General features: G+C 42.7%; 1 protein-coding gene and 1 long non-coding RNA gene across 9 annotated transcripts in view; one reads left to right on the top strand and one right to left on the bottom strand.

The window, feature by feature from the left end:
• Window positions 1-8,459, top strand: part of LOC133508472 (uncharacterized) — a 91,147-nt gene extending 82,688 nt beyond the window's left edge. For both annotated transcript variants that reach the window (XR_009797059.1, XR_009797058.1), the window contains one exon: window positions 8,319-8,459. This is a non-coding gene — a long non-coding RNA (uncharacterized LOC133508472). The remainder of the gene's footprint in view (window positions 1-8,318) is intronic.
• The window catches only part of fstl5 (follistatin-like 5), a 122,551-nt gene that overhangs the window by 39,742 nt on the left and 56,994 nt on the right, over window positions 1-25,815 (bottom strand). For 6 of the 7 annotated variants that reach the window (XM_061834572.1, XM_061834567.1, XM_061834569.1 and 3 more), the window contains 3 exons: window positions 21,748-21,947; window positions 21,113-21,233; window positions 8,265-8,431 (listed from right to left, as the gene is read on the bottom strand). In XM_061834572.1, the coding sequence (XP_061690556.1) occupies window positions 8,265-8,431; window positions 21,113-21,233; window positions 21,748-21,947 (488 nt within the window). Of the gene's footprint in view, window positions 1-8,264; window positions 8,432-21,112; window positions 21,234-21,747; window positions 21,948-24,697; window positions 24,838-25,815 lie in introns of those variants that run through there. The other variant, XM_061834573.1, reaches the window with a different exon arrangement.

Raw genomic sequence — 25,815 nt, 5'->3', positions numbered from 1 at the left:
TAAAACGAAAATTCCTGGGATTTCTAGTAAAATAAAAAGCCACAGAAATTCTGCCACAACTGGTAAATGCTGCTGGTTCATTGAGCAAATTGTCAGTGCGCGAACGTTAGAATTTGGGCTACAACGTCCCGTTTTTAAGGAAATCCGGAACAGTGGATCCCTGCATACTTCTGGTTCAGCAACTGAGGATTCACACAGTTTTTTTTTTCCAACTATTTTTTTTTCCTCGTTTCCTCGCGAGTGTGTGTAAACCAACCCACAAAACACTAAACTAGAGGTTCAGGTTTTGTTCAATTTTTTTTTCCAGATTTATTTTCCCTCCTAATCAAATTCTAATGGGCGTCAAGTATGCATTTTTTTTTCCTTGGTCATTCACTACTCCACAGTACTATACATGTAACACCTGTGTGCATATCGTGTGTTGCGCTAAGGTCACCTGTGATGTGACGCAGGCTGCTTTTGACAGCCATATTCATTACAGCCTCTTGAGGGTAAATCCACCTGCCCTTGTCTAGCCCCGCCTCCCCCCACCCGCTACCCCCTCCGGCGACGGCCACTCAGTCAGTACAGAGACGACCGGCCGGACGAAGGTCCCGCCGGGCTGACTTTCATTCATCCCGCGTCGGCAAGGTGACAGCGTCGGCTTCTCGCGGGCCTCCGGAGGCCGCGTCGTTTCCATCCATTTGCTTTCCTTACTGTAAAGAACGCGGCAACATCCGTCAACCTCGCTCGTGTCGTAAAGATGAGACGTCGCGGTCAGAGTTTTACGGTGCTGAATGATGCACGGGGCGTGTGTTTGATCCCGCAATCAGGCGAGAGCCTGTTTGGGAGACTTTTTAATTTCAAAAGGTGAATTTCTGAAATTTGAGACAGAAAAATACATCCATCTATCCATTTTCTTTGCCGCATATCCTCACGAGGGTCACGGGGAGTGCTGGGGCCTATCCCAGCTGTCAACGGGCAGGAGGCGGGGACACACCCTGAACTGGTTGCCAGCCAACCGTAGGCCACATAGAGACAAACAGTCGCACTCACAATCACACCTAGGGGCAATTTAGAATGTCCAATTAATGTTGCATGTTTTTGGGGATGTGAGAGAAAACCTGGAGAAAACCCACGTTAGCACGGGAAGAACATGCAAACTCCACACAGGCACGGCCGGGATCGAACCTGGGTACTCAGAACTGTGAGGCCAACACTTTACCAGCTGAATCACCGTGCCGGCACAGGAAAAATACATAGATATCAATAGATAAACCAAAACTATGAGATGAAAAATATTTGATGAAAGTATAGTAATATTGGGTAAAAATGCACATTATAGTGATACCAAACTCATTCTTATTTTATTCCTAAACATGTTTAAAGATGGGCGGGACAGTGGATCAAATGGTAAAGCGTTGGCCACACAGTTCTGAAATCCTGGGTTCGATCCTGGCCCCGCCCGTGTGGAGTTTGCATGTTCTCCCCGTGCCTGCGTGGGTTTTCTCCGGGCACTCCAGTTTCCTCCCACATTCCAAAAACGTGCGACATCAATTGGAGACTCTAAATTGCCCATAGGTGTGATTGTGAGTGCAGCTGTTGTCTGTCTCCATGTGCCCTGCGATTGGCTGGCAACCAGTTCACGGTGTACCCCGCCTCCTGCCCGTAGACAGCTGAGATAAGCTCCACCACTCCCCGCGACCCTCGTGAGGATAACCGGCTAAATAAAATGGATGGATGGATGAACTGAGAACAATACAGTACTGAATTGTTGAGCTCTAGCATGACTTTTCATCTCTTTTGGCTGGATTTTCTTGGAGCAGGGCTAAAAACTACCGGGCTGAGACGTGTACTTTCAACCATGAACCCCAACATGACTATAAAAATGATCACGCGCCATAATTTCATGCAGTGGCCACTCCCTCATTCATAAACTTGAAGGGGTCGCCACCAGAATGTCCAAGCAAGCCCGTGAGAGCGTTTGGGGGCAGCCATGAGAGGAGGCCCCATCTTTGATTGACTGGAGGCGGGATTTTTCGTCACATTCAGCGACAAGCAGATAACGTCAGAAAGCTGAAAGATTGTCTTCATTCTTGACCATTTCGAAGGCTGACTTCACACATATTGTGTTCTTTTCCGCCATCCGTCACATTTTGCGACACATTTCTCTCATCTGTTGGTCGCACTTCAAGTTCACCGCACTCTGTGACGGGCACATGAATGTTTAATGTCGCAATCAGACGAGAAGACGTTTGCGCCACCTGGCCTTCGTCGAGCTCGCGGGCCGCGTGATGGATTGCCCGAGCATGTCGCTTCCTTTCACCTTCCCTTTTCAATGCTGACACATTAGCGTCGTGCTGCAAATCTTCCTTTCCTTATTACGTTAAACCGAGGTCTGCCGCTTCGAATGAAAAGTGTCATTTTTGTTGCGGCAATATTTCTCTATGACTGATAAACACTGGCGAACATTAGATTGTCTTTTTAAAGTATTTCTTCACACGTAAAATAAAAAAAATAAAATAAAATATGGCAGCGCTGTTTTAACATACAAATTAGCTCAAAAGGGCAGAAATACCCATCCATCCATTTTCTTTGCTGGTCATCCTCACGAGGGTCACGGGGAGTGCTGCAGCCTATCCCGGCTGTCAACGGGCAGGAGGCGGGGTACACCCTGAACTGGTCGCCAGCCAATCGCAGGGCACATGAAGACAAACAGCCGCACTCACAGTCACACCTCGGGGCAATTTAGAGTGTCCAATTAATGTTGCATGTTTTTGGGATGTGGGAGGAAACCGGCGTACCCAGAGAAAAGCCACGCAGGCACGGGGAGAACATGCAAACGCCACACAGATGGGTGCGGGATTGAACCCGCGACCTCAGAACTGTGAGGCCAACGCTTTACCAGCTGATCCCACCATGCCGCCGCATAATACCCAACCCCCCAAAAAATAAAAAAAATAATTCAGAATATTCCCCCATTTTCCACGCCGCTTATCCTCACAATGGTCATGGTATCCCAGCTAACTTTTGGCAAAAGCTTGACTTCACCCTGAACTGGTCGCCGGTCAGTCACAAGGCAATATTGACATCACTGAGCGGGAACTGAACCCGCGCTACACGCACCAAAGTCAGGCGTGTGTACCATTTTATTTTTCCCCTAAATTAATATTTTTTATTTTCATTATTTTGTCCTTATTTTTCCATATTTTTCTCACAGTTCATATTTTTTCCTCTCATGTTTGGTCATTTCATTTAGGGGAAATATTTGGCCCAAAAAAATATGTGAATATTTGAAAAAAATTTAAATAGAATAAAATGCACACAACCTGGTATTATTGGAAAAAATATTGGACAAATATTACACAAAAAAGGGAAAATACAGGGTTAAAATACATGGCAAAAATAGAGAAAATGTAAGTCAAAAAGACAAATATTAGGGCAAAAGCACAGAAATATGAAATGGAATAAAATATGCCCTCGTCACAAACATACAATATCTGACAGTTAAACAACAATCACCTTGGAGACAAGCCAAGCGCTTGTTCAGCAGACGTGAAGACGGCCGCGCTTGTAAATTGACGCGTTCACCCAACAATGTTGTTGTTGTTCCGTCTTTATGTAAAGCAAATGTTTGATTTACGGTCACCCTTGTCGATCTCAAAACAAATAACAGCATGTCAACTTTTGTGTGTAATACTTTCACGCAACGACAAATATGCTCGTGTAAGCGGAATAGGATTTTTTTTTTTATTGTGAAGACAAATGTCGAGAACAAACCTGAGGCTGAACCTGCTTGGGGGGGGCAAAGCAAGGTTTACGCGTTCATCCAACAAAAGCGGCGTTATATTACATATTCGAACATTCCCGTCTAATCTGCCTGTGGAACAACCGGCGTCGGGGTCAGCAACCCTCGTTCAATCAGAGCCGTTCAGTCGCGCAAATGTGCTCGAGTCCCGTCCAATGCCCGCGCCTCTGCCAGGCTGACAGCTTTGAGCGATGATGCAACAGCCAGAAACGTTGCGTGGAATTACGCCATAAGCCGCTTTATCGCAACGCGGAGAGGCTCCGGTGAACTTCCTGTCACCGGCGTATGCGCCGGGATTAGCGCGCCCTCGGCTAGCGCGTAATGTCGACGGAGGCGGCTAAAATTAGCCCGGGGAACCGAGCGTGTGCGATTTATGAATTTATGAATGGGTGGTCGCGCTTCCTCGTTTTCGTTGCGACTACTTGAAATGATAATCGAATCCTGCCGAGGAAACCTGCTTCTGATTGGTCCTCGTTTGCGTCATTTCGATTTGTAGGGGTAGTATGACTACTTCAGATTTAAAATAGCTGACTTCCTGTTCAGATAGGGGTACTTAAAGGTCCACTGTCATGAAATGCATGATTTTTAGTATGTTATTAATGAAAAAAAAAACGGCAGCCGGTATGGACCCATCCGTTTTTTCACCACGAAACATGATTTTGACGTATAGGGCTTTTTGTAACTCCCGCCATGAAAATCCTCTCGGGGGATTTGTTTTCGAGAAGAGACAGGAAGTGACGTACAGGGCAGTAACGCGCTCAAGCGGACTCGTTTCTTTCTATTAGTTTTATGTGCTGGAAGGTAGCGCGCTGTTCCTTCGCGTTAGCCAAAATGCCGACTCGTTGTATTGCTAGATATTCCTCGAACGCTCGTGAGGATGGATTCGCTCTTCGTACTTTTCCAAAAGTCCCGGTTCGTCGTGAAAATATGGAATGCACGGGTGCAAAGGACGAGAGTTTCGTCGGTTCCGAATGACAGGGAGGTGTGTAAGCTATTAAAAAAATAATAGTGGGGGAGGGGGGGGGGCGTAATCCATAAGTCAGGGGTGCTAAATGTCTCGATGTGCGTATTGGAAGGCTTCCGTGCAGCCGCCGCTGAAGGACGGACCTCCGCAGGCCTTGCGGATCACCACCGGCCTTGTCGACAAGGCCGAGCCGGCGCTCTCCGCACATATTTATTTTTTTGCATAGACATTGAAGTGAATAATATTATATGTATTTTTCATTGCAATATCTATTTTTTTTCCCAGACGTCTGTATATCAAACTGGTGTTGGGGTTGATTATTTTTCTACTTTTCGAGAATCTTCAGTGCAACGCTGCCCAAGTGTCGACGGTGTGCGTGGGCAAAAAAAAAAAAAAATCTCAAACTCCCCCATTAGTTTTCCAACGAGGAGTGTAGCCTGTATCCTGGTTGTATTGCTCCAAACTGGGCTTACGTGCTGCGTGTACCCGCTAAGCCGTCCCGTGCCATCTACGCCATCGATCTCCTGCTGGTAACGCTAACCCTGGTGTGCATCGAATGCCGAGTTTTGCTAACATCACAGGAGAATCGACTGCATACAATACGTCGCACTGGCTATCATTAATGCTGTTTTGTTGGTTTTTGTACATTATTTTCATTTTAAACTATTTATTTTTAGTTTTTGTTTTACATCAAAGTAGCTCATAATGGTACTAGTACTCGGTCCAGCATTAAACTGTAGACCAATAATCAGAAAATCATGCCCACCATGTTGACAATTTCACAGAACAATAAAGTATGTATCATTTATCCATCCATTATCCAAGCCGCTTATCCTCACCAAGGTCATAGGAAACCAGGAGCCTATCCCAGCTAGCTTCGGGCGAAAGGCGGAGCACACCCTGAACTGGTCGGCAGTCAGTCGCAAGGCAGATTTCGACACCATCACTGAGCGGGAATCGATCCCGCGCTGCCCGCACCAAAGTCAGGCATGTGTACTCCTAAACCGTCAGTGACTCCTTTATTACTTATTACTTATACCGTTATTACTCACTTACTTTCTTATTTAAGAGAAGCCAATCAGAAGATCCAACGATACTGCAGCTCTGCTTACATTTTGTTTTTCAAATCAAAGCGTATCTGTTTAATAGCATGAAAATGGTAGATGTAGGGCAAGCCTTGCTCCCAGGTTACGGGGATGTAAACTCAACGTAAGGACGATGTTCCTTCAATGATCCAAAGGATGAGAAAAATTCAAATTCCTCAGTCGTCGGCCGCTAGGAAAAGTTTGACCCGGTTGCGCAAATTCATACTTGATGAGTGGGCGGGCACTCCGCAGACCCAACTATTTGTATTTGTATACAAGCCATTAAAAAGTCAATCTTCCATAATAAGTCCCCCTTTAAATTCAATTTGGACGCATTAGCTAGCGCTTCCAATGCAATTAGCGCTTTAGGACTTTTCGCACATTTTCATTTAGCCGCTGCTGCTTGAGACAGAAAACCATTTCTTTTCCCTTTGGCAACCTCACAGAACCCCCTCGCACCTCCTTTCTTTCCCCGCTCACGTAAATCCTTCAGAGCGGGCCTGAAGAAATAATCTGTCTTGACGTCTCCCTTTTTTCTTACGTCTTGCTTTTTATTTTATTTATTTATTTATTTCTCCATTTTAAATACACTCCTCAACGCGTTATATAAAGTGTGAAAAATTGAGCGTTTAACTGCGTCACGCCGCTTCGCGGTGCGCCGGAGGACGACGGCGGACAGCTGGGCGACTCACTTGAAGGGTCATCAAGATTTAATGTTTTACATCGGTGGCTTCACTGGGGCCTCCCTTTATCTGCTGCGACACTGTTGACTTTATTATGCATCACACATACACGCGCGCACACAGCGGGATTGCAAGGAAAAAGGTCGTCTCGGCTGCTATCTCCGCCGCACTGAACTCACGAAGGCTTATACGCGCACAGTCCGAGCGCTGTCGTGTTTCTTTGAAGCCCCCCCCCCCTCGGTATCCACCTTCATTTTCGTTCCTGGGCCATGAAAATCCCTCCCAGCCATCTCAGAGCAAAAAGGCGTGCCGCGTAATTGGGCAAGTCTCAGGGCAGAGCACTCAAAGGCGCGCAGAATTCCCACAACTAGCAAAAAAGAATGTGAATTATGTCAGCAATGATAACACACTCCCCAAACTGCAATTTAGTGTAAAATCATATTTGTGTGAAAAATGTGTAAAGGAAAATTCTATTGTATTGTTGGATTTTGTCGAGAAAAAGTCGTATTTTACAAGAATTAAGTCAAAATTTAGCAACAATATTGTAGGTTTTACTGTTGTGAAAATAAATCCTCACTTTATGGAAATAATTTGAATTGCTTGATAAAGAATTTTAAAACACCAAACAAATAAAATCAGAATCAAATACATAAAGGTAAAATGACATGTATTTGAGCAAAACTGAAGTTTTTATTTATTTTTAAAACACTTTTAATTATTTAGTTAATTTTTGTAATTAAAGTCCAAATGTAACAAAGGGCGGCACAGTGGATCAGCTGGTAAAGCATTGGCCTCACACTACGGAGGTCCTGTGTTCAGTCCCGGACCCGCCTGTGTGGAGTTTGCATGTTCTCCCCGTTCTTTGTGTGACTTGTCTCCGGGGACTCCGGTTTGCTCCCACATTCCAAAAACATGCGACATGAATTGGAGACTCCAAATTGCCCCTTGGTGCGATTGTGAGCGCGGCTGTTTGTCTCCATGTGCCCTGCGATTGGCTAGCGACCAGTTCAGGGTGTACCCTGCCTCCTGCCAGTTGACTGCTGGGATAGGCTCCAGCACTCCCCGCGACCCTTGTGAGGATAAGCGGCTAAGAAAATGGATGGATGGATGTAGCAAAGAAGTGCTATATAAACAACCAAATTTGAAAACCTCAAATAACACTAAAATTGTATTTATGTGAACAAATATTTTTTAGAGCACAATACCAAATGTATTTTTGTGTTTTGTGTCGTAAATGTGGAATTTTACAAGAGGTAAGTTGAAACTTTGCCACAAAAATGTAATTTTTTACCATTGCAGGATCCCAAATAGAAATAAAATAGTGTAAATGCTGTTCAAATAAAATTGATAGCAACAATATGAAGGGAAAAAGTCACAATTTCACAAAAACGCTGCTTTGTAATTTTGTGAGAATTATCCAATTACAGGATTTAGGTTGAAATTTAATGAGTACAATTATTTCCCATAATATATTTAAAGAAGTGAATTTCAAAACTCCAAACAAGAATAAAATTGCAATTCACTTAGTTAAATTTTTGGAACGGGGAAGAAAGTGTTTTTTTAAGGGAAATCAAAATTTTATATATATATATATATATATATATATATATATATATATATATATATATATATATTTTTTTTTTTTTTTTATTATTATTATTTTTTTTTTTTCAATGTTATAAATCACAGCTCTCTATTAAAGGTAAAATAGAGATTTGACAAGAGTTTTTTGATAGCAGGCTTACGTTGATGTCCTCCAGGTTCAAGGCACTGAGATACTGCTTGTTCCTCTTCCACAGGATGGGCGGGCGGCGCTGGCCCGTGATGGCGCACGTCAGCACGGCGCTCTGGCCCACCGTCACCTTCTTCACCGTCACCCTCTGGCGCTCCGGGAGGTCCAGCTGGTACACGTCTGTTGATTACACGACAGCGCAGAGTCACGGGCGGCAAGTTTTGTTTTGCTCGTTGTTTCGTGTTTTCGGATATGGGTTATGTCAGAATCCGTTGGAGACGGACACTAAATCAGAGTATGGACACGCAGTGTGAAATCCTTCCTGAGAGGCCTAAAAATGAAAAAATAAAACGATATTACCGTAATTCCCGGGCTACAGAACGAACTTGGCTACAAGCCTCACCGAGTACATTTGTAAAGGAAATACCATTTGGTGCATACATACACCTGTGTAAAAGCCGCAAGTGCCCACATTGAAACACGAGATATTTAGAAAGACGGTACACAGAAAGAGTTTAACACTAGCATTAGCGCCGCTCTAAAGCTAGCACTAACGCTACCGCCGTGCTAACGGTAACTGCCCCAGTTAAAATTAAAAACTTACAGGTAAATATCACTGAGAAACGCCAGTAACACAGCAGCAGCCCGCTAGCACAGCTTTAACGGGGCCGGTAAAAGTCACTTCCTCGGCACATATATTCCACCGGTCTCATTCTTACCTTTTCTGCTCGAGTGCCCACTTGCGGCCGTTAGAAAACAAAAAATGAACAAATTAGCTGTATCACCGCAGGGTTGAAATGTTGTAAAAAAAGTCGCAGCTTGTAGGCCGGAAATTACGGTATTGCAGTTAAATTCAGGAGAGAAAATAAATAATGTAACAACTCCTGCCAGTTTGAAGGGAACTTGTGTGCGAGGTATACTTGGCTCAAACCCAATCTTGACTTCAATCATTCAAAATGAATGGCGCTCTTGCCAAGGCGCAAGACAATTAGCCCTAAAGAATTGAAGAATATCGACAAACTGCCCACAGCAACTCTCACCAATCAGCCTTTTTGGGCTAAGAACTGGACTCAGAGATAAATGTTTCAGCCCCTGACCACTTTCGACAAACTACAGAACCATCGTAAACTTTAACGCGAATCCCGTTCTGAGCCCGAATTCCCAAAACTTGCAGTTTGAGAAAGGAAAATATCAATCAGCAGACTCACAGGAAGGCGCAGAACCTGTGGCACAATCTGCTGCATTTCACTTGTAGAATTTCTATATTATGTGATGAAACTTGGCCTCTGAAATTTCTCTTAGCGCCCCGAGAATTTGAAGTTCGGTGCCACTGCGCTACAAGCATGTACGGAAGGTTGCCTGGTGTCCAGGAATTGCATAAAGCGCTAAGTGAAGTCTTCGAGTTGTTTTATGTACCACGCAGTCTCTGGGGAAAAAAAGCTCCCTCCAAAACAGTCTCCATTAGTTGTGCTCCTGAAGGCGTAAAATGCAAACCACTCAAGACGGCGCCGCGCATTTGCCGCTGAACCATCCTCGTGTCGGCGACCTCGGCCGACCCCTGAGAGCCGAACTCGGCCAGTAGGATCAGAGTGCGGAGAGACCGCCGAGGCTCACAGCTAAGACTGGAAAACTCTCACTTGGACGACTGAATCGACGGAGGGGGATCGCGGCGAAATTAGGAGATTAACAGCCTCCCAGCGGGTCGAAACCTTCGCCACCTCGACATCAACTACCCGTTGTACTTCAGGTCCGGCTGTGATGATTTAAAAACGTCATATTCTGATCGATAGATCCTCAATAAGATGTCCTCATGATATAAAATTAGTTGACAAATTTATTAATCTCCCCAAAAAATACTTAAAATTTAAATACTTAAAATAGATGAAAATCTGATTAAAATTATCATATTTTTCTTAAACCAAAATAAGAATAATCACATAACTTTGTGATAATAATGTATTTATTTGAGATTTTTTTTTTTCTTAAGAAAAAAAATCTTAAAATTAACATTTTGGGATTAAAGTCAAAATCTAACTCATACAAAATCTTATTTCTGAGAAAATAAACAGATTTGTACAGGAGAAAAACAAACTATAATACAGTGAAATCTCCTGCATTCAGTAGTTGTGGTTTGCTAGTCACAAATTCGGCACTTTGGTGTCCTGGGGAAGTAAAACACGTCCGACGTTCTCCCGGATTTCGACTGTAAAGACCCACGGAAATTGGATCTGTTGTCCGTTGAGCTCGACCCAGTCCATTTGCTGCCCCGCTTCCCCCCGGACACCCAAATCTCAAGCAAAGCGAGTCTGCCTGGTGGATCAGCTGATCCAAAATCTCATTCCCATAATGTCGTCCCCTAACCATTCAATCACCGCCATCTTGTCGCCTAACGCCGCTGGGATACGCGACAGGCTACAAACTTCATTTGCGGCTGATCCCCGGAGTGGGGGGGGGGACGGACGCCTGGCACAGCTTCTCGGAGAGGAAGCTTTTCCTGTATTGAGTTTCCCTTCTCGAACGTGTAACTTAGGAGACAGGACGCGTTATAACTGATTTGCGCTTAAGCCACACGTTTACTCCATCAACAACTAATGCATGTCATGAGCTAGCTAGCGGGTGGACCCTGTGGCGGATGACATGCTAAGTTTATTTATATTGCATCAAATATACATGAGTCTAATCCTTAGACCTTCACAGAGGGAAGTAAATCAAAACATGAAAAGGAAAAACTAAAATCACAAAAGTCCAGAATAAAAAGTGAAATATTTCAATATACAAAGTCGTACATTTTAAATTCACTCGGAAAATTGTGACTTTACTCTCGTAGGCTGAGAACGTTCCCAACAATAAGTCTGTTCTTGTTAAATTTGTTATCATAACATTGCAACATTTCAATTTCTAAGTTATTCAGGGGTGCATACGGTAGTTATAATTACAGTAAAGGCTCGGTTCTCAAACATCCCCGTATTCGAACAAATCATTTTTGAACAAAAATTTTGAGATTTTTTTTTGGCTGTTATCGATCAAACGCCCCAGACAAAACCTGCAAATAACATATTGCGCGCGACCAGACCATCTGACCCACGATGTGCTTTTTTATGAATTCCCACGCCGCTGAAAAAAAACGCGGAAATAACTGCTGACCCACCCACGACGCGTTTTGCTATTGTCAATTCAAACGCCCCCGGAAAAATCTGGAAATAACATAATGTGTGCGGCGCAAGCGGCTGACCCCACCCATGACGCGTTTTCTTATTGTCTTCTCGAACGCCCCCCGAAAAATAACCCGGAAATAACGTAACACGTGGCGAGCAAACAGCGCATTTTGTTATTCTGTATAACTCAGCCTCTGTACACCGACGTGTCCCGGTAGTGACTGTTGTTTTTCCTTCTTATCGAGGACGACCGTATTAACCCCCGCTCATGGCTACAAAGAAGGCAAGTTGCTTGTTTAAAGTTATTCTGCACTTGTGTTAATAAAAAAGGTTTACAAGGCTGGGGGCCAAGTCGCTACCTATACGGCAATGCGCTCCCAGCCTAGAGTACCCTTCTACTAAAGCATACATTTTAACCCAAAAATAAATATATTTCTTAAATTATTTTACAATATAAAGTATTTAAACTATACATGTATTTCTATTATGCAGTTTATTATCAGGAAAAGCGAAAAAAATGCTTTAAAAAATCCCAATTTTTTTAGGCTTGGAACATATTATTTCTTTTTCCATTCATTTTAATGGGAAACATCGATTTGGTTTTCGAACAATAACTTTTCGTACCGTTTTCTGGAACAGATTGTGGTCGAGAACTGAGACATCACTGTAATTCCCATTAGAAATACGTTGGGGTCCGGGGGCCATTTGCGAGCCGTGATATGATATTTTGTGGCCTCTGCATGAATGTTATGAAAGTTTAATGTTAGTGCTAGCCTCAAGTTTTTTTTATGAATGGCATTTTTACAGCGTCCTGTGCGGAGCTGACGAAGCTACCAATAACGGTGGGGTACGCGGCTCTCGGGGGCGTGACATTTTTATATGAGTGAAAGTTACAGCGGCGTTGCAGCGGCGAGTTTTATTAATAAGTTTAGCCCACAACTTGTTTACGCCAGCGTCCTTTATCTTATTTTGCATTAGAAAATAAAGAATACGTTTGAGAAGATTGGATTTTTTTTTAAATTCTCATTTAAATTGCCCCTTGCATGCATGTGTGCCAAGGCTGCGGCACAGCCTCAGCCAGACTCTTGTCTCCGACGGCCTCGAGGTAAATTGAGTTTGAGACCCCTGCTGTCAGACCAGATCATGTAAATGAAACATTTTAGCAAGTTCAGCTTAAAAAAAAAATTATGTACCATAATTTTCGGCTTACAGAGCGCCCCTGATTATAAGCCTCACCCAGTACATTTGTAAAGGAAATACCATTTGGTACATACACAAGCCACACCTGTGTAAAAGCCACAAGTACCCACATTTAAACACGAGATATTTACAAAAAAAGACGGTAAACCAGAAGCGTTTTCAAAGTATTAATACCTTAGCTTATCTTAACATAGCAACAACACGAACATGAAAAAGGCTGGTAAAAAACAAAACAAAAAACATACCGGTAAAAAAAAAAAAAAGCCCCGGCAGCTACACAGTAGCAACACGGTAGCACAAAAACATGCCTAAATCACTGAGATGCGGCAGTAACACCGCAGCGACTGCTAGCGCCGTGCTAACAGGGCCGGTTAAAAAAACAAAAACAAACAAAAAAAAAAAAAACATACCGGCAAAAGTCACTTCCTCGACACATACATTCCACCGGTCTCACTTTTACCTTTTCTGCTCGAGTGCCCCCTTGCGGCCGTTAGAAAAAAAAATGCACAAATTAGTCGCATCACCGCATAAGCCGCAGGGTTGAAAGCGTGTGGAAAAAAGTCGCAGCTTATAGGCCGGAAATTACCGTCATCAAACCATAGTTATACTTGCTAGCGTTGCATAGACAGGAAGTCAGAGAACCTGTGATCCAGGTTTGTTCACGTGATCGGGTCGGCCCTTATTGATCATTTCTACACTAAATTGACTCAAACTACCCTCTCAGGATAAGATCAACCTGTAATAAGCGATTAAGGACTAGGACAAAAGAATACATCGGCACAAATTGCCGCGAGGGTTCACCGACACAACGAATAAACTACAGAGTGGTTGCTTTAACGGCGCATCTTTTTTTTCCCCAAGTCCTGTTTGTTGCTCTTTCCCCAAATGATCTTCGACCATTGGTACTTTGGCCTTGTGGTACGAGCAGGCAGGTCCATTATTAACAACCGAAAGCCACCCGCGAACGCTCAGTTCGACGCCTCGGAGTGCGGATAAAAAGCCTTTTTCCTCACGTCGGCATGCGAGCGGGGAATGAAAAAAAAAAAAAAAAAAAAAGAGAGACACCGACATCAGAAAAGAGCTTTCTCTGATCTTGGATGGCTCGGTTGATTTGCGAGAGCTTCTTGGTTCCCTGAAGAAGGAGAAATATGAGATAGGTTTTTGATGCCGCGTCTGTGACAAAGACAGAAACAAGTTTCAAACACAAGCACTCGCTTTTGTCTTCCTTTCGTGCATTTTGGGCTTTGATGTGGCGTCCCGTGACCAAACAAAGGCGGCAACACGTGCCCACATGTTGACGTTGTCTCGCTTGCCCTCACGTGCTTGCGTTCGCATATTGGACTTCCCTGTTCCGAGCCGCCTTTATAGATAAAAGGACACCTGTAGCTACACTCAGTACAAAAGTCTGCCTTTAATACTCTCCCTTTTTGTTTCTCCACTCAATACATTCCACTTTTTTCTTTATTTTTTAAAGTACTTAAAGTACTGTGAATACGGTGAAGAAAATAAGTATTTGAACACCCTGCTATATTGCAAGTTCTCCCACTTGGAAATCATGGAGGGGTCTGAAATTTTCATCGTAGGTTCATGTCCACGCTTCTTCTTTTCCTTTCGGCTTGTCCCGTTAGGGGTCGCCACAGCGTGTCATGTTTTGCCATCTTAGCCTATCTCCTGCATCTTCCTCTCTAACCCCAACTGCCCTCATGTCTTCCCTCACCACATCCATAAACCTTCTCTTTGGTCTTCCTCTCGCTCTTTTGCCTGGGAGCTCCATCCTCAGCATCCTTCTACCAATATACTCACCTCTCGCCTCTGAACATGTTCAAACCATCGAAGTGCTCTCGCGAATCTTGTCTCCAAAACATCCAGCTTTGCTGTCCCTCTAATGAGCTCATCTAATCCTATCCAACTGTCACTCCGAGCGAGACCTCAACATCTTCATTTCTGCCACCTCCAGTTCAGCTTCCTGTTGTTTCTTCAGTGCCACCGTCTCTAATCCGTACTCATGGCCGGCCTCACCACTGTTTTGTAAACTTTGCCCTTCATCCTAGCAGACACTCTTCTGTCACATAACACACCAGAACCTTTCGCCAGCTGTTCCAACCTGCTTGGATCCGTTTCTCACTCCTGACCACACTCTCCATTGCTCTGTATTGTTGACCCCAAGTATTTGAAGTCGTCCACCCTCGCATCTCTTCTCCCTGTAGCCTCACTCTTCCCCCTCCACTTTTCTCATTCACGCACATATATTCTGTTTTACTTCGGCTAATCTTCATTCCTCTCCTTTCCAGTGCATGTCTCCATCTTTCCATTGTTCCTCTGCATGCTCCCTGCTTTCACTGCATATGACAATATCATCTGCGAACATCATGGTCCAAGGGGATTCCAGTCTAACCTCATCTGTCAGCCTATCCATTACCACTGCAAACAGGAAGGGCTCAGAGCTGATCCCTGATGCAGTCCCACCTCCACCTTAAATTCCTCTGTCACACCTAAGGCACACCTCACCATTGTTCTGCTGCCATCATACATGTCCTGTACTATTTTAACATACTTCTCTGCCACACCAGACTTACGCATGCAGTACCACAGTTCCTCTCTTGGTACTCTGTCATAGGCTTTCTCTAGATCCACAAAGACACAATGTAGCGCCTTCTGACCTTCTCTGTACTTTTCCACGAGCATCCTCAAGGCAAATAATGCATCTGTGGTACTCTTTCTAGGCATGAAACCATACTGTTGCTCGCAGATACTTACTTCTGTCCTGAGTCTAGCCTCCACTACTCTTTCCCATAACTTCATTGTGTGGCTCATCAACTTTATTCCTCTATAGTTCCCACAGCTCTGAACATCCCCTTTGTTCTTAAAAATGGGAACTAGAACACTTTTCCTCCATTCTTCAGGCATCTTTTCGCCCGCTAGGTTCATGTCCACTCTGAGAGAGATAATCTAAAAAGAAAAATCCAGATGATGTTTTTAACGATTTATTTGTGTGATACAACTGCAAATAAGTATTTGAACACCTGTTAATATTTGGTACAAGTAGCATTTGTTTGCAATTACAGAAGTCAAACGTTTCCTGTAGTTGTTCACCAGGTTTGCGGACACTGCAGGAGGGATTTTGGCCCACTACTCCACACAGATCTGTTCTAGATCAGACAGGTTTCTGGGAGTTTCAGCTTCCTCCAAAGAATTTCTATTGGGTTTAGGTCTGGAGACTGGCTAGGTCACGCCAGAACCTTGATATGCTTCTTACGGAGACACTCCTTGGTTTTCCTGGCTGTGTGCTTCGGCTAGTGTACCAAATATTACCATTGTTTTTCTCAGGTGTTCAAATACTTATTTGCAGCTGTAATCACACAAATAAATTTTTACAAAAAAAAATCATACATTGTGATTTATGGATTTTACTTTTTAGATTATCTCTCTCGGTGGACATGCACGTACGATGAAAATTTCAGACCCCTCCATGATTTCTAAGAGGGAGAACTTGCAATACAGCAGGGTGTTCAAATACTTATTTTCTCCACTGTACCGTACAAGATGTTTCCAATGTCCAATGTCATGTTTCAATGTCATGGACATCCGCCCCTGCTCACATCCTGGTTCTCTCAGATGGAAGCGTGCATTAAAATGCACAATCACACTTATGGAATAATTTGTCTCCCCGCTTAAACACTACACGCAGGATAACTAAAACAAAAGTAAATAAACAGCCTCGTATGAGTGGAAAACAGGTGGATAGCGCCTGCCTTTTTTCCCTCTCCAAGCTGTGAGGAGAATTCCAAGTGCCAGTCTGAAAAAGAATACTAAATAGTATTTAGTATAAATATTTATATCAAAAATATTTTTCCAACGCTATCTGAATCGCTACATAAAATGAAAGGGATCACAAACGGGTGATAATCTCGTCTATTGGTGGGCTTTATGAAACATTTCCTGGGTAAATACAAATATTTATGTGTACTTACACTCATATAAAAAGACACCAAGCTTTTTTTTTTTTTTAATGACATGTATGTTAATGTTTGTTTGGAAAGAAAATAATCTTCATTATTCTGTCATTTAACAAATAGAAACAATTTTTATAATTGACCTCAATCTAAGTAAACTAAATTAATCTAAGTTGAAAACCCAGTTTGAAACCCAAAGCCAGACTTGAAACCTTACTTTAGAACCACAACCTGTTGTTCTCCAGCATTTTCCAGTTGAAATTTGAGTTTTGCACCGGTTGGATGGCACATGCCGGTCCGCCTTTGTACACGCCATTCTGTATTACGGCTCCGGGATCTCCATTTGAAAGAGGTCACCTTCGCGCCTCGGTTACGGCTCTGACAAAATATCAAATTTACACACGGTGTAAAAGGAGCTTTAGCCTGACTGCTGGCAGAAGGAAAATGAATTTTGGAGTGACCGCATAGCAGACTTGACTGAAACCCGAATCACTGTTTAAGATGCTGTTTCCACACAGAGTGTGACTGTTGTTAATTCTGGGCAAAGAACTCTTTGCAAGATGCGACAAAATCCCACATCATACTGCTGCTGTTTGGGTTCGCAGCGCAGATGCAAATGGTCTCAGAAGTTAAGTCTTTTACGTCTTTACGATACAAAACGTCTACAAAATGAGATACAGAGGCGCCTTGAGATAGTTGAGCTGACCACGCTCGTAACAGAAAACCGGTACCTCCAATCACATTTCCTGGTTGAAATGAATGGAAATGCTCTTCGCCCCCCCCAAAAAAAAAAAAAAAAGCGTGTGAGTATATTTTGTCTATGTGCTGCTTTATCTGCTACTGATAACTAAGACTTTTGAGTTAATGGGCAAATAAATGAGAATTAAAGGTCAATAACTTCATTTATCCATGCATCCATTTGAGTTCAAATATGAATCTAACATTTCTTTCTTTTTAAATCTTCACGTTTCTATTTTTTTAGAACCTCCGTATGTTCGCGTGCAGGTGCAAAGTTTGCATAGCATCTGATTGTCAGCTGTCAATTTCACTTGGGCCATCAATCAGGAGCACGCAGCCCCGTCGGTTTAGGACTTGCGACCATCCGTCCGTCCGTTTTCTTAGCCACTTATCCTCACAAGGGTCGCGAGGGAAGTGCTGGAGCCTATCCGAGCTGTCAGGGTACACCTCGAACTGGTTGCAAAGCCAATCAGGGCACATGGAGACAGACAAGAGTCGCACTCATAATCACACTTAGGGGCAATTTAGAGTGTCCAATTAATGTTGCATATTTTTGGGATGTGGGAGGAAACCAGAGTGCACACCCGGAGAAAACCCACGCAGGCACGGGGAGAATATGCAAACTCCACACAGGCGGTGCCGGTGTGACGGTCTGAGCGCTCCCAGTGCTGAAAGGTCTTCTTCAGGTTAATTTTTGGAAATTTTTTTTGAATTTTTCTACCTTTTCTACGTCCGTGCCAGTCTGAAACTTCCCCATCCATGCTTTTTCTGCGTGTTCATTCTTATATTATATCAGCTCCGCTTCAAACAATACGTTCACATTTGTTTCTGTATTCTTTCATGCGCCGTGTTCAGCTCTGTGAGACGTCCATAGCGAAATGCACACGGAGCAAAAATGAACACGCGTAAGAAGCATGGATGGGGAAGTTTCAGACTGGCACGGAGGTAGAAAAAATGGAAAAAATCCAAAAATTCTACACGCATGCACATTAATCCCAAAGGGAGTTTTCAGTACGGTGGAGCGCTCACACCAGGATTGAACCCGGGACCTCAGAAGTGTGAGGCCAATGCGTTCCAGCTGCGAATTGCAAATTGCCAGCTTGCGACCATTTTTTCGATAAAAGAAAGCCTTACGGGGATCTCAAAATGAAAACGAAGTGAATAGTTTTTAAAAGGATTATAAAATGTTGAAGGCGGCACGGTGGGCCAACTGGTAAAGCCTTGGCCTCACAGTTCTGAGGTCCCGGGTTCAATCCCAGCCCCGCCTGTGTGGAGTTTGCATGTTCTCCCCGTTCCTGCGTGGGTTTCCTCCCACATCCCAAAAACATGCAACATGAATTGGACACTCTAAATTTCCCCTAGGTGTGATTGTGAGGATGATTGGTCGTTTGTCTCCATGTGCCCTGCGATTGGCTGGCGACCAGTTCAGGGTGTACCCCGCCTCCTGCCTGTTGACAGCTGGGATGGACTCCAGTACTCCCCGCAACCTTCGTGAGGATAAGCAGCAAAGAAAGTGGATGGATGGATAAAACGCTGAAACCGTTGATATATATGGCGTTTATCATTGGGTTAGCATCAAGCTAGGGGGGAAATTCTTGAAGCGAAGGCGTTCGGTTGTCTTAATTTCACGATATTTGTTTTATGTTTAGTTTGTCAGTAAACTTAAACGGCTTGAAGCTTGTTCTTGGAAGAAATGTTCTGTATCTGCAAATTGCTGCTTGTTGCGACCCGAGCCAAACTAACCCCAATCTCGAGGCGCCACAATAAATGAACTGAACCGGTAAGTGGACAGTATCTGGTTTCTTTGCACACCTCCTGCAGAAAGGCGTCAAGTGAGTTAATGACGGACCCGGCAAATGATCGGAGCGCTGCGTTAAGTCGGCGGTAGGCCCAATTAGGAAACTCTGTGCCGACCTTTTCGTAGCTAAGCAAAGGAACACTTAACTGGGAGTGGCCTCTTCAAGGCAAAACAGTACTGCAGCAGTATTCACATTGTTGGATCCAAGAGAGCATTTTCTCACACACACTCGCAACTTTGTGTCGCCTGATAAAATGAAGGTGGCGGCAGGAGATTCTGCCGCTACCCCTCTCACTCCCCCCGCCTCCAACCCGCAAACACCACTAAATGTGTCACAGCAGCCAAATGTCAGAAGAGATCCCGTCAGAAGATATCAAGCCGGGCTGCAAAATGTCAGATGGGGAAAAGGAGTCATGAAAGCGACGACGGTGGCGAGGAGGTGGAGGAGGAACAAAGAGGACGGGAAAGTGTCGCAGGCCTGTTTGCCGTCGCCCATAATGAATTGTTTTGTGACCTGCTTTCTTTTAGGAAAGTGCTACGCCTTCAAACTCCTTCGGTCTTCCGTCTGGCTCCCCCCACGAGACCAAAGTCAACGTGCTTTGATGTACCGTTAACGGAAATGGTCGCCGCTTGCCGACGTCGTAGCTCGCCGACATCATGACCACCATCACCACTAGCTGCAAAACTAACTGAGTAGCCACTGTTGCCAAAGTTACTGAGAAAAGGTAACTTCATTTACTCATTTGATTTAAAAGTAACTTAATTACTTTACTGATTACTTGAATTAAGTCAGATTACAGGTTAGTCCGTTAGTGACATTCAGCAGCTGCCAACAACACCGCGTGAACATGTAAATTTTACCAATACATTTTTTTGGAATTACGTTTTTAACGGAAATGTTGAATACAGCAACTCGGATGAGTAACTTGAATTTGATTACAAAGAGTACCGTATTAGATTACTCATTTAAAAAAGTGGTCATATCAGAACCATGTTATGTAGCAACACTGTTAGTCGCTAATTGACGTAATAACTAGCCAACATTTTCACTAAACGTCATTGTAAGCAATCAGTGGTGTAAATTACAGTTACTGCTTACATTTATCAAACTGTAATCGTAATTGAAATAATAACCAGTATAGTAGTCAACAGCCATCGTAAGTAACAGACATTGTTATGATCCAAAATCGTAACTAACCAACGCGGTAGCATTGACTGACGTTGCACCCAACGAGCATCTGAGGTAACCAACGTCGCAATTGACAAATGTTGTAAATGTCATAGCTAAAAAGCATCAGAAATATCTGACGTTGTGGGTGACTGACATATTAAGTAACCGGCGATATTAGCCGGCATCGCAACTAAACAATGCCATAACTGTCTGATGTAGCTGTTGTGACAATTTGACACATCAAGTAGCTAAGGTACGGTAAGTAGTAAACATTGTAACTGATGTCCAACATAGTAACCGAAGTAACTAGTAGACATTACAACTAACCAACATCACAACTATCCAATGTCATAACTATCCGATGCTGTAACCGTCCAATGTAGCTAAATAAATTTACCAATATTGTGATTGAGCAAAATAATAAGTGAATAGAAAAGATTGTAACTCACTGATGTCGTAATTAACCAATATCAGTACAGCGATGCCTCGGTTCTCGACCACAATCCGTTCCAGGAAACGGTTCGAGAAGTGATTTGTTTGAAAACCGAATCGATGTTTCCCATTACAATGAATGGAAAAAGAAATAATGCATCGTGGGCAGGTCAGCTGCTTGCGCCGTGCGCATTATGATATTTCAGTTTTTTTTTCAGGGGGGTCGAATCGACAACCCACATCGTAACTAACCGTCATCTTGAATCAGACATCGGATCACACAAATGTCGCAGCTAAACCTCATAACAAATGAACATTAATTGAACTAACTGCCACTACTGATATACTCGTCAGCATTTTATTCCTAGAGTTTATAATTGTGTCACGGTAACCACGGAAATATGGTCAGCCTACCGAAGGCGGTGTAGAATTCTTCCCTGGTCAGGCGCTGGTCATTGTCGACGTCGTTGTACTTTAACAGATCCAACAAGGTACACTTGCTGGAGTCCTTGAACAGACCCTGGCGCTTGATCATCTGGAAAGGGTAGAGAGAGGGGGAGGGAAAGAGTCAAGTCTGGTTTTTGTAAGATTAAAAAATGTTGGCTTTTTTTGTGAAAAACTTTTTTTTTTTAAGACGGCATCTGTTGCAATATTTTTTTTTCTCTCCTAGGAAATACTGCTCTATTCTTGGAAGATTCGAGGTCAGATTGAAAAAATTAAAATAAGATCTGGAAAAAAAGTACTGTTCTGGTATTCTGACTTTTCTGAATTCAATTTTATTCTATTAAATTTACAACACACTCCTTGAAAACAATCCATTTTAATACTAATGCGCTTGCTGAAAAAGTACGTCAATTTGTTGTGTAGTCACATTAATCTGTCAATGTAATCCGTAAAGGTTCCATTGAGGCAATTTTTGAATTTGTTGGGATTGGGATTTTTTTCTCCTTTTCCAAAAATATTCAATTATGACTTGGGCAACTATGCTATTAGCCTAACGATATCGGATTGTAGCATCTTTGATTCAATTTGAATCTCTTTCCAATTACCTGTGAAATTTCGTCCACTGATATCTGCTCACTGCCGTCCAGGTCGAAACCTCTGAACATGGCGTCGACCAGCTGCTTCCTGGCGGCCATGTTGTATTCATGGCCCCCACGCGACGCCTTTGTCAAGGCGTGCCTTTTGTCGTGGGCCTCCAAGATCTTGCCCTTGAGACGCCGATAGTCGCTCAGTCTGCAGCTATCACCTGGACGGAGCGAAGAAGATGACGTTATTAAATGCAACAAAAAAAGTTGAAGCGCTCCGCTTAAACAGAAATATGTTAAAAATTATACAATACTCATGAAACATTGAAGATCGGTTATAAATCATACTAAATGAAATAAACCAGTCCTGTCATAAAACAGCAAAGCTAGCATCAGAAGCTAATGCAGCAGTCGACATCTGCCCTTTCTACTGAAACGCCACCCGCACAAGATTCCAGTTGTGACAGAATAAAGATTTTTTTTTTTGTCTAGCAAGTGCTATTATCTGAATAAAGTTTTTTTAAGGGCGAAAAAAAGCAAATGGAATTTGGAATTTGGTGTAAATAAAATCTGTTTTTATAAGGAAAAAAACATTTTTGAGAATTCAAAGTTTGAATCTTTGAGGATGAAGCCAGATGAACTTTTTCTGTCAAAAAGGAAAAAAATTTTAAAGAGTAAAAGTTTTCATTTTAAGTAAAGGTCTAAAAACCAGAAGACTAAACATTCACCAAAAAGGGTTCAGAAATCACATAAACGATAACCAACCACAAGTCATTTCAAACGCCACAGCTAGCGTGAGAAGCTAATCTAACCGTCTTTTGCCATGTAAAATGTTGAAGCTGGTGCGAGCGCAGGTTGCTAATGTAGCAGTTTGTCGATATCTTCCCCTAAAAATGTCCGACTTCCTGTTTTTCTTTGAGTTTGGGTCCTTGATGAATCGACGATGAATACAAATGTACGTCATGTTATGAAGACTGGCGATGTTTAAACGTCAGCCAAGTCGGCGCCGGTCTTTGAGTGCCTCCACTCTAGCGACAGCCGAACTTCCCTTGTAGTGAGTTGAGGCGCAGTAGTCGACGCGCGACCTGATCACAAACGAGCTGTCGCATTTGCAAAACACCATTAAGCATCAAACAGGCAACGATTGAGTCATCATTCGGGATTCTTTTGCACCGATGGGAACGATGTCGTACAAATGATGACAGTACCTTAGTAGCTTTATTTGGGTGTTTCTTTTTCTGACGACTTTTCACGTTTACTCCCTTCATTAGAGAATAAATCTGTACTTTCTACTCCTTAGTTTGTCAAAATGGGTTGTTTACAGGGTAAGAGTGTCAAACTTTCTATGAAATAAGAAATATCCATCCATTTTCTTAGCCGCTTATCCTCACAAGGGTTGCGGGAGTGCTGGAGCCAACCCAGCTATCAACAATTATCAAAAATATATTTTTTCGTTCATTCTTGTCAAAATTTTCAAATCCTAACATTGTAAATGTCTTTTTTTTTTTCTTTTTTTACAAAAATGGTCATAATACAAAACTACAATTTTATTACAGAAAAAAGGTAATTTAAAAAAAAAAAGAATGGCGTAAGGATAGTTTCATATTTTGGCGTGAAAAATGTTACATTTTTCAGATATAAATTGTAATCTATGAGAATAAAGTTCTATTTATTCAAAGAAAAATGTTTAAACGTTAAGAGAAAAATGTTTGGATTATAATTTGAAGTATAAAGTCCTATATTTTGAGAATATTGTGTATTTTTAAATAAATAGAAGTCATCTTCCGATAATAAATTATTTGGCTTAGAGTTTTATGATTAGTTTTTGTTGCTGTTCTTGTAAATATGGAAACTGGTGCTGTATTGGGGCTTCCCCGAATATGTGCTCAGGTAGACACTTCCATCTTTAATACTGAATTCATAAGGTCGCATTTCTGTTATGGGATATCCGCCATCTTGAAACGATCAGCGCATTGTGCAGTGCGGTCCGGCCTCACCGTGTGTTTTTGAGCGGACACCAAGACATTCGCCACGCGAAAAGTCTCGTGATGGGGACGCCCACGACGTTTAGACTCTTGAAATCAGACAAGCCGCGTCCTTCGGAAATGGCGCAATGAATAAAAGATAAACGGCCGTCGGCGGGCCATCGGGAACGTGAAGGTCACGGCCGTCACGGTGCACCGGCACACGCTCTGAACTGCGTAACCGTAGCTGCAATCACGAGCATTCCTTTCTCGGACGGTGGAATGCGTCATCCGGCGTAATGTTGATGTGTTTGTTTGCGTGCTATCGGTATGCGCAAAAGCCGCGTTACGCTCTGGAATGTGGCGGCCATTTTGGCCGATAGCATGATCCGCCGTGAGTGATTTGCTAGCATACACAGAAAATGTTCTCACTCGCTGTATTTCTATCTTGCACCAACTGTGTTTACCTTGTACCTTTTCATTCTTGCAATATAGAAATTTTGAATTGTTAACATTGAAAAGTTACACTTAAATACAACTATTGAAAACGTGATCACTTTACATTTTTAATTCAAATCCCGTTTTCTTTGGCATTTCAAATTCAAATCCTGGTGGCACATATTTACTTCCATTAGAAACCTTGATCTTACAAAAGTACTCTGGTTTTTGAGAAGACGGTTGTAATTTTCCTTTTACGAGGAGAAGTGTTACGTTCTGAAAATATGTAAGTTGTATGACAGGGTTTTTTGAATGTAGATACGTTTTCTTTTGAAAAAGGACACCTTTTAAGAAAAATGAAATTCCTATATTGCAAGAATCAAAAGGTAAAAGGTAAACAAAGTTGGTGCAATATAGAAATATCGTGAGAACATTTTTTATGAAGAATAACCCGGCCTGTATGCTAGCAAATTACTTTCACTTAGCAGATCACATTTTCAATAGTTGTAACTTTTCGACGTTAACAATTCAACTTGCTACAATTGTATGTATGATAGCAAATCACTCACCGCGGCTAATGGTAACCCAAAATGGCCGCCACATTCCACAGCGTAACGCGGCTTTTGCGCATACCGTTAGCACGCAAACAAACACGTCAACATTACGCCGGATGATGCGTTCCACCGTCCAAAATTAACCGTCTGTGCCACTAGGCAGGGTTACTTCAGGTCAGAACCGAACAGCCAGCCAATCGAGTTATGGTTTCTTTGACGTCATGTGACTAAAAAAGCGGAACTGCGATTGGCTGGGTGTTCTGCCTGGAGGCGTTACACTGTGGAATGTGGTTGCCATTTTGGGCTAGCATTAGCCACGGTGAGTGATTTGCTAGCATACATACAATTGTAGCCAGTTGAATTGTTAACGTCGAAAAGTTACACTGAAATACAACTATTGAAAATGTGATCACTTTACTTTTCAAATTCAAATCCTGGTGGCGCATGTTGACTTCCATCGTTTCTGCCACCTGTGGGAAAAATACTTTGCACGGCTTTAAATCAAAACGTTTCTTGAAAAATTGCAAACGCGTTCTCGCAAGATTGTGACTTTTTTGGGCAAAACTCCCCAATCCGCGAAATGTTGAGCGTCACGTAACCAAACCTGGAAATCTGGTCATCTGATGAATGTATGCTATATGCTAGCATAACTAGAAGATTACAGGATTGTTTCAAGTTAAACTTATTAATTATGTACCATCAGTACCACCTACAGAATTGGTGTGGAATTATAAAAACTGCTTTGCATCCATTGAACATTCTTTTTACCCACCCATGTCAAACTCAAGGCCCGAGGGCCAGATCCGGCCCACCACATGATTTTACTTGGCCCGCGAAGGCAAATCTCGAGTGTGAATTTCCATGATTCTTGTAAAAATCTGTACCAATTTTTCCAAATCGTCATATATCACAAATGATAAAGTTGAAATATTACAAGCATTTTTGTGTTACTAAACATAAATAGTTGAAAAAAAAATACATTACCCTCGATTTCAGATTCATAAATATGACGAAATGATTAAATATTTTTATTTCAGGGTTTCTGAGAGAAACCGGAACAACAGTGTCGCCCGGGAGAAAAATTAGTTTGACTCCCCTGCCTTATACTGTCGTTGCAAGTGATGGAAAATCAC

The sequence above is a fragment of the Syngnathoides biaculeatus genome, chromosome 11 (genome assembly GCF_019802595.1).
Source record: "Syngnathoides biaculeatus isolate LvHL_M chromosome 11, ASM1980259v1, whole genome shotgun sequence".
NCBI lineage: Eukaryota > Metazoa > Chordata > Actinopteri > Syngnathiformes > Syngnathidae > Syngnathoides > Syngnathoides biaculeatus.
Note: the sequence above shows the minus strand (reverse complement) of the source record. Positions and strands in the feature narration are given on the sequence as shown.